The following is a 9,864-nucleotide window of genomic DNA, read 5'->3' as shown; positions in this document are numbered from 1 at the left end:
TCTAAAAGCACCTGTCTGACGAACCCACTCCAAGAGAGAAGAGACACCCTCTGATAGTCACCACAGCTCTTTTACTCACCTGTAGCAGGAGAATAACTACCTGATGGGTAATAATAACTACCTGATGGGTAATAATAACTACCCGATGGGTAATAATAACTACCCGATGGGTAGTAATAACTACCCGATGGGTAGTAATAACTACCAGATGGGTAATAATAACTACCTGATGGGCAGTAATAACTACCAGATGGGTAGTAATAACTACCCGATGGGTAATAATAACTACCCGATGGGTAGTAATAACGACCTGATGGGTAATAATAACTACCTGATGGGTAATAATAACTACCCGATGGGTAGTAATAACTACCCGATGGGTAGTAATAACTACCTGATGGGTAATAATAACTACCTGATGGGTAATAATAACTACCCAATGGGTAATAATAACTACCTGATGGGTAATAATAACTACCCGATGGGTAGTTATTACTACCCGATGGGTAGTAATAACTACCTGATGGGTAATAATAACTACCCAATGGGTAATAATAACTACCTGATGGGTAATAATAACTACCTGATGGGTAATGAGGCCTTTGGGCAGGTCAGGTTGGACACACCTGAGTAAGTGTGGTGGGATCACAACAGCCACTACTTATGAAGTGATTTAAACATGCAGGAATCTGTTTTCCTTCACACATAAATGAATGAATTACTTCTGTAAATGGGATTTAGGCGGGGCTCTCACCTCATATGTGTGGCTGGTTTCAACACAGACCCTGTAGCAACTTCTTATATGTCTCTTATTTGCCAGAGAAGTGTTCAGCAGCGTCTGTCCTTGTGTTGCATATTTGTTTTCTTTGTCTTTTAGGGTTAGGGTTATGGCGATGGCGAACATGTGTAACGATGGAAACTTTGACAAGCGTTTGAAAAGAGCTCACCCGATAAATATGATGGGCGTCCGTCACACCGGGGCCAACGATCCGATCACGGACAGATTATGGATGCGCGTTTATTTCTAGTGTTACGGTAGACCCGTACGGATGCTGAAAGTGGCCAAATTGTGAAGCATCTTGCGCGGTCTGTTGCGCGGTTCTGCGCATGAGCAGTAGGTCAGTGGCGGAGGAGGAGATCTTTGCTCCGTGCGTCTCACCTGGATATTAAACACATGAGAGGAAATCATCATGCTGAAGGATCCAAATATGCTCCTAAAATACTGATTAAAACACATTAAAACACACTTGCATTAATCACAGGGACGTGGGGTAAATAGTGATTTTATATGAATGCATTTAGTACTGGGAGCATTATTTGATGGGTGACTACGAAAGGTGACTTTGAAAGATCTTACAAAAATTGAACGCTATATATAATCTCCAGAGATTAATAGCATTTAAACTTTTTAATGTAAAGTGGTGATAAATTGATAAGTGGTTTAATTATGGGCTTAGTCACTTGTGCCAGAGAGGGAGGGAGAGGGAGGACGTTGGAGGAGACCAATGTAGCCGGAAGTCGTTCCATATCTTTTACGCTCATTGAAAATGGATGTTTATAGCCTCATCTGAACAAAAGTTGACAAGATGTACAAACCATTACTTATATTTGTTTTTAGCACTCGTCAACCATCACTTGTAAATTCAAATAATGAAGACATCATCAATATTTTACATCACCTTGAAGAGGAAAATATGATGCACCGATTACTGTGCCAACAACTACCAGGAACAGACTGAGTGCTATAATTTAACAGTGGAACACATTAGTTCATTTCTGGATCTTTTTATGAATTTGCAAGGACCAGGCTTTTGAATACGTTGATGCCATCTCCGACACCTGGCTGTCCGACCACAATACAGAAAACTGTGTAATGAATCCCTCATGTAAAACATCAAACTCAAACTCAAACTAACCCTAACCCAAACTCATATTGGAATGCACATCAGTCCTGGTGGGATTTATGTGAGAGTAAGTTTGCACCACATGGGGATTCCTGTTGACCAAAGGAGGGTTAGGGTTAGGGCTGAGAGGGTTAGGGTTAGGGCTGAGAGGGATAGGGTTAGGGTTAGAGGGTTAGGGGTTAGAGTTAGGGGTTAGGGTTAGAGGGTTAGGGCTGAGAGAGTTATGGTTAGGGTTAGAGTTAGGGGTTAGGGTTAGAGGGTTAGGGTTAGGGCTGAGAGGGTTAGGGTTAGGGGTTAGAGTTAGGGGTTAGGGTTAGGGTTAGAGGGTTAGGGCTGAGAGGGTTAGGGTTAGGGGTTAGGATTAGGGCTGAGAGGGTTAGGGTTAGAGGGTTAGGGTTAGGGCTGAGAGGCTCTGCAGTTGGTCCAATAGGACAGCGTGTGCATCAGTGAGAGGCAGTTCATCGCAGGAACTATAACGTTCATGGTCATTCATGGAATTAGAGAATGCCGTCTTCATTATTCATCTACCATTTGTAGCCACTTACAAGTTAAACACTTTCTTTTTCACGTTATATATTTGGAAGCAGATGGAAACCATATCTTAATGAGCTGGACAATGGTGTTCCGTGGACGTATTGACAGCCATAAAATTATCCACCTTGAGTGTTTATGAAATAATAGAGCCTCTAGCCTGCAGATGTTATTTGAAGAGGGAGTATGAACCTTTTAGAACCTCCAATCTCCAATCATTGCCAAATGTGAAACACCTGAACATCTTCAACAGTGCCATATAAGTTCTTATTGACAGTTTACCGTTACGAGAAGGGTTGTCTCGTGGACCCGAGAGCAGGCAAGGACACAGTGGTAAAAAGTCCAAATGAGTTTTATTGACTGGGGAAAATGACCCTGCCAGCGACTCTCAGGTGACCACCCAGATCATTAGCATGCTAATGGTGCAAAAGGGCTATATTTTCAAGCTCGGTCCCCAGTGAGTTCAGAACTGAAGAAGCCTTCTCGATAGAAGGTGAAACATCTTCAAGAGAAGAAACACAGTCCAGTTGACAGAGAAAATTTACCGTAATTTCTGGACTATAGGCCGCTGCTTTTTTCCTACACTTTAAACACTGCGGCTTATTTATGGATTTTTTCTAATGGCCACCGGGGCGCTCGAGCAGAAAAGGTGAGACAGATGGAATATATGTGTCGAGGAAGACGCAAGTTTGATGGAACTTCGAGCTGTGCACAAATAAAATTAACAGACCCTCATCATGGAAAATGCAAGAAGAAATTCATATAACGCAGATTTCAAGTTAAGAGCAATTGAGCTGGCCGATAACAAAGGAAACAGAGCTGCTGCACGTAAACTTAACATAAATGAATCGGTGGTGAGACGCTGGAAATGGCAGCGGGAAGCACTGGAGCAATGTAAAAAGACGAGAAAAGCTTTCAGGGGTAATAAAAGCAGGTGGGCCGAACTGGAAAACATTCTTGAGGACTGGGTGAGCACACAGAGAGCAGATGGCCCTAACCCTAACCCTGACCCTGACCCTAACCCTACCCCTAACCCTAACCCTAACCCTAATCCACCATCACCAACGGGTTTTGAAAAGCCGGTCAGCTGCGTGACGGAGAGGACAGCACAAACTCCGGAGTGAATTTGCCTCAGGATGAGAATGACACTGACAGCGACAACGAAAGAGAGACTGAGAGAGTGTGTGGCGAAGAATATCTGACACTACAGTGATCCCTCATTTATCGCGGGAGTTGCGTTCCAAAAATAACACGCGAAAAGTGAAATCCGTGAAGTAGTCAGCTTTATTTTTTTTTATTATTTTACAATGCAATACTGAACTATAGAATGAAACCAAAAATCAAAACCTGTTTTAAAGCCCAAAATTTGTTTAAAACAATAATTTTAATCTAGTAATACAAGGTTGGAAACATTGTCACTCGCGTATTTCACAGTCCCAGCTGAGCCTCTGCGTCCTGACTCCGCTCCGCTGGAGCGTCTGTTTCTACTGAAGGCGCAGGAGTCTTTCTCCCAGAGAAGAACATTGTTATGGGTAGTTGTTGGCGCTTTTTCTTTTTCTGAGCAAGAAGATTTTTATAAACGGATATGCCACCTTCGATTATATTTGAGAACTGCAATGAACGACTCGCAAAAAAAAATCCGTGAAGCAGCGAAGCCGTGAAAGATGAAACGCGATATAGCGAGGGATCACTGTATTCCAATCCGACACTGAGGAGGAAGACTTCCATGGTTTCAGTACTCAGGAGGAAGATGAAGACAGCTCTCGGTGACTTTTACCGGTATGTTTTTTTTTAACCAGCAATGTGGGCACATGCAGCGTATAGACAGGTGCGGCTTATATATGTACAAAATGGTTTTTCCTTAAAAATGTACTGGATGCGGCTTACAATCAGGTGCGCTCTAGAGTCCAGAAATGACGGTACCTTGGATACGATGACCTGGATGATTGAGAATCTACACAGACGACTGGGGAAAACACAAGGAAGACAGAGGCAGTCCTCCTGGACTGCAGAGAACTCGGGAGTCAGGTTCTGCACTTCACAGCTCCAGCAGACGGCATGGAGAGCTTGAAGGTGCTGGGAAACAACAAGGGAAACAGGCAGGACAACACAACAACAAGGGAAACAGGCAGGACAACACAACAACGAGGGAAACAGGCAGGACAACACAACAACCCTCCAGCCCTGATAGGCAGGCGCTCCCTCCTTTAACAGGCGGCCAGATGATAATAAAAGAAGAACACAACCCTGGTCCCTAATAGTTTACATTTGAATGACAATACGATAGCATATGTGTCAAACAATTGATCCTGATGATGGGAACTGTCCGATAAATCTGTCTGTGACTCTTATCAAATTCTTGGAAACCAGACATTGGATGGATTTAAGCATTGCAACTTTCTTGTTTTTCATGCTGTTGTATCACGTTCTATAGGTTACTTTTAAGAAATCCAATTGCAATAAAATCCATTGACCACAGTGTTAGGGTTAGGGGTTAGGGGTTAGGGTTACCCTAGGGTTAGGGTTAGGGATTAGGGTTGGGGGTTAGGGTTAGGTTTATCCTAGGGTTAGGGTTAGGGTTACCCGAGGGTTAGGGTTACCCTAGGGTTAGGGTTAGGGTTAGGTTTATCCTAGGGTTAGGGTTACACAAGGGTTAGGGTTACCCTAGGGTTAGGGTTAGAGGAAGGTTCAATAAAATTATGTTTAATCTAGATAGTCTTGAATATTATTGAATATATAGGAATTTCAGGCCACTGCTAATCCAATTATTCATTAAAAAGTGTTTTAATATAATGAACTTTGTTCTTCAGGATGAAGCTTTAAAGCAATTGACCAATCTCTGCCTCATCTTAAAATGACAGAAGAAATAAATAAGGCCTAACAAGGAACCCTGATGAATTCCACATTTTAATTCAAATCTGGGTAGCTCATGCTCTCCTAACCCCTAACCCTAAACTGGGTTGAGAAGCAGAGGGTTGTCAGTTTGAGCCCCAGTGTGGAATAAACAGGGCAGGTGTTCTGGTAGTAGAGGACGGTGCCAGAACACCTTCAGAGCACTGCCGAGGTACCCTTGAACAATGTGCCTAACCCACAAATGCCCTGTGATGAAGTGGTGACTCATCCATGTACCCCGCTTTGGCCCATATGTGCCCCCTCCCTGACTAAGAAGATGAAGAGCTATTCCTGTTAACATATAGCATGTTAATTGCTCTGGAGAAGAGATCACTGAAGCCACATTTGTTCAGAGATTTAATTATGAATTTATCTTCAATTGATTCAAAGCTTTGTAAAAATATAGAGAGAGGATAAAGCTCTAATTATTAACTATATCTGAGTAATCTAACATATCCAGCACCAGTTGAATAATTACAGTAAAATTGGTGTTGCAAGTGTCCAAAACCTGATGTATATAATGTCCATTTTTATCAGTCAGTATATAGTATGCCCAAGAGTATGTTGTAGAATGTTAAACTCTAGCAGGAAGAGGGTTATCCTAACCCTAACCCTAACTCTAGCAGGAAGAGCGTTACCCTAACCCTAACTCTAGCAGGAAGAGGGTTACCCTAACCCTAACTCTAGCAGGAAGAGGGTTACCCTAACCCTAACTCTAGCAGGAAGAGCGTTACCCTAACCCTAACTCTAGCAGGAAGAGGGTTACCCTAACCCTAACTCTAGCAGGAAGAGGGTTACCCTAACCCTAACTCTAGCAGGAAGAGGGTTACCCTAACCCTAACTCTAGCAGGAAGAGGGTTACCCTAACCCTAACTCTAGCAGGAAGAGGGTTACCCTAACCCTAACTCTAGCAGGAAGAGCGTTACCCTAACCCTAACTCTAGCAGGAAGAGGGTTACCCTAACCCTAACTCTAGCAGGAAGAGGGTTACCCTAACCCTAACTCTAGCAGGAAGAGGGTTACCCTAACCCTAACTCTAGCAGGAAGAGCGTTACCCTAACCCTAACCCTAACTCTAGCAGGAAGAGGGTTACCCTAACCCTAACTCTAGCAGGAAGAGGGTTACCCTAACCCTAACCCTAACTCTAGCAGGAAGAGGGTTACCCTAACCCTAACTCTAGCAGGAAGAGCGTTACCCTAACCCTAACCCTAACTCTAGCAGGAAGAGGGTTACCCTAACCCTAACTCTAGCAGGAAGAGGGTTACCCTAACCCTAACCCTAACTCTAGCAGGAAGAGGGTTACCCTAACCCTAACTCTAGCAGGAAGAGGGTTACCCTAACCCTAACTCTAGCAGGAAGAGGGTTACCCTAACCCTAACTCTAGCAGGAAGAGGGTTACCCTAACCCTAACCCTAACTCTAGCAGGAAGAGGGTTACCCTAACCCTAACTCTAGCAGGAAGAGGGTTACCCTAACCCTAACTCTAGCAGGAACAGGGTTACCCTAACCCTAACCCTAACTCTAGCATGTGAGGAAAAACGCTCATTAACCCATTGAGACCTCCAAAAACATTAAAATTCATCTCTCTGCATCATTACGACTGATTACTGGCGCCATTTCATATTTTCTGCAATGCGATTCAGTCCTAAGTGAAGAGTACTGCCAAAGTGCCCTTGAACAACATACTGAACCCCTAAAAGCTCAGAGCACCTCATGCAGCTCATGCACTGGAGAATAGCTGGCTTTGACTTCAGCTATTTACAGGTGGTGTTAGAGGTCAGGTTCTCACTTCAGTGTGGTGAGCCCACTCACCTTCAACATGGATGAGGTGGTGTCAGCCCTAAGGAAGCCCAGAGGGGTCAACTCTCCAGGACCAGACCATTTGCAGTTGTGCTGTGAGGTGCTGTGCTGAGCAGCATGAGAGATGTATTGCAGATCTTGTTCCAGAAATCCATGGATGTTTTGGAAACACATCTCAGCCATCCTAATCACCAAGCATCTAGTTAGGGACTCATCATGGCCTCCTCACAGGTAGAGGTGGTGGATAAACTAGTCTTTGCTCTGCAGAGGATAGGGGATGTCTTATTCCTGAGTTGAATCTTAATGAACATTGTAGGCCTACAATAAAGGAAGAGTCCTACATCGAGTTGAGGCGCCTGACGACAGGCTATTGCTGCTAGAATCTGTCAATCCACATACATATAGTCAATAGTTCACTTAGACATATATATATATATAGATATCTATATAGATATATAGATATCTATATATATCTGTCCTGCTCCACAGGATCTTGGCCTGCTCGTTCTCAGGCCAAGATCCTGGGGGACTTCCAGATCCAGACTGACAAGATGGTGGTGGCCAACCAGCCTGACATAGTGGTGGTGGATAAACACCGGAAGACAGTGGTGATAGATGTGATAGATGTAGCAATCCCAAGTGATAGCAACATCAGGAAGAAGGAACACGAGAAGCTGGAGAAGTACCAAGGGCTGAAGGAGGAGATGGAGAGAATGTGGGGGATGAAGGCAACAGTGGTCCCAGTGGTGATTGGGACACTAGGGGCAGTAACACCCAAGCCCCAAGTAGATGCTCCAACAGATACCAGGAACCACACCAGAGATCTCTGTCCAGAAGAGTGCAGTCCTAGCTAAGATCCTGAGCAGAACCCTCAGACTCCCAGACCTCTGGTAGAGGACCCGAGTCTGAAGGAGGGAGGCACCGCCCAGGAGGGCGAGGAAGAGATTTTTATATATATATATATATATATATATATATATATATATATATATATATATATATATATATATATAGTGTGTGTGTGTGTGTGTGATGAACCCTACATGGAACTGAGATCCAAACATTTCATTGAAAAATAGTTTTAATAGTAAGTCACAGTAAAATGTCCTCAAAGCAATTACCACTTGATTCAAGACACAATTGCCCTCAAGATGAATATTAATGCAAAAGATTATTTTTCAAGTAACTTTAATAGTGACTGCAAAATCAATAAGCCCTCCAGGTTAAAAGTCAATAAAATTATAGTCTCAATAATGAAGAACTTGACTGAAAAGGGTTAGAAACAAACGTGACAGTAAGAAAATCCACCATCCTGTTTTCATCAAGTCAATAAGGTGGGAAGCTGCTGCTAAAAGTGTGTGTGCTGGATAAAAGTGTGTGTGCGCTCTACAGTGAGGAGCGCAGCTGCTCCAAGGAAGGCACCAGTTCTTGGGCAGTGGGTCTGCAGCTGGCCTCCCTGCTCCAGCACCGCTCCAGCAGGCTCCTGCTGCTCTGGCCCTGCTCCGAGACAAACTCCGGCTGCTGGACACAAGGACGGAGGTTGTGCGCCACGACAGCGTAGAGCACGTGCTGCCGGTCGCCTGTGTACGGCTGCTTCCTGGTGATCAGCTGCCACATGGTTATCCCAAAGGAGAAGATATCTGCTGTGGGAGACACCGCCTCGCCTTTCAGCAGCTCCGGCGCCCTGTGCGTGTACGTGCCTCCCACGTGACTCACACTTGTGCTGCACGCACTGACCTCGCACCCACGCTCCAGTTTCAAAGAGGAACCAAAGTCCGCAATTTTGCAGAGGTCTTCACTGGATACCAACACGTTGGCTGGTTTTATGTCCAAATGTACGATGTCGTGAGAGTGAAGGAAGCGCAACCCGTGCGCGATGTGCACAGAGTACCTGAGCCACCTGTCCTCGTGCAGCGGCTCCACGCACTCGTAGATGAGTTGATGCAGATTCCTGCTGCCCACATACTCCATCAGGATCATCCCGATATTGTTGGTATCTTCACATTCCAGCGGAATGCAGGTGGTGGCCGCAATGATGCGCACGACGTGCGTGTGGCGCAGGTGCGCCGCGTTCAGCTCGGCCCAGAAGCTCTGTCGGGACGCCAGCCTGTTTTTGGTTTGTTTTTTTACTTTCTTCAGGGCAACAGTCTTCCCAAAATAATCGGCCTTGTAGACAGAACCGAACCCCCCGGAGCCCACAGACTCAATGGAGCGCAGCTGCTCCCAGTGAATCACAGAAGACCAGAGCCGGGTCCCGGTCTTCCTATGGAAGCGCTGGCCCGGCACCTGTAACGTAGACCCGCAGGAGGGTTTGGCCAGTGGGCTGCTGCAGATCCCGATATCCAGAGACGGGTAGATGTCTTTGGGCAACAGGCGAGTGACGGGGATCGGAGAGGGCATGGTGTGGAGTGGAGAAGTCTCCCCGCTGACTGAGCCACCTCCCACTTTTCAGAGAACGGAGACGTTCTGCGCCACAGCGCCGCGCAGTGCTCAGGAGTCGGTACTGCAATGGTCTCCCTGTTGGGTCGCTCCTTCTTGGATGGGCCGCTCATCATTTCTGTGACCTGTGGGAATAAAATGAAAACCACCCACAGAACCAAAGATGCTCTGACGTTTTTGGCTCCTGCGGATATTTTGTTCATGTTATTAGATGAGCTAAACGTGCTTAATGTGCTCAACAGCAACACACCTGTTCTGTTCTGTTCTGTTCTAACCCAAACCCCTCTGTTCTGTTCTGTT

General features: G+C 45.2%; 1 protein-coding gene across 1 annotated transcript; it reads right to left on the bottom strand.

Annotated features, from left to right (window-relative positions):
- Window positions 1-8,188: 8,188 nt before the first annotated feature.
- Window positions 8,189-9,575, bottom strand: mos (v-mos Moloney murine sarcoma viral oncogene homolog). Its single transcript, XM_003979019.3, has one exon. It carries the CDS (start codon window positions 9,523-9,525, stop codon window positions 8,512-8,514), a length of 1,014 nt encoding a protein of 337 aa, XP_003979068.2. The 5' UTR covers window positions 9,526-9,575; the 3' UTR covers window positions 8,189-8,511.
- Window positions 9,576-9,864: the final 289 nt, after the last annotated feature.

The sequence above is a fragment of the Takifugu rubripes genome, unplaced genomic scaffold (genome assembly GCF_901000725.2).
Source record: "Takifugu rubripes unplaced genomic scaffold, fTakRub1.2, whole genome shotgun sequence".
Taxonomy (NCBI): domain Eukaryota; kingdom Metazoa; phylum Chordata; class Actinopteri; order Tetraodontiformes; family Tetraodontidae; genus Takifugu; species Takifugu rubripes.
Note: the sequence above shows the minus strand (reverse complement) of the source record. Positions and strands in the feature narration are given on the sequence as shown.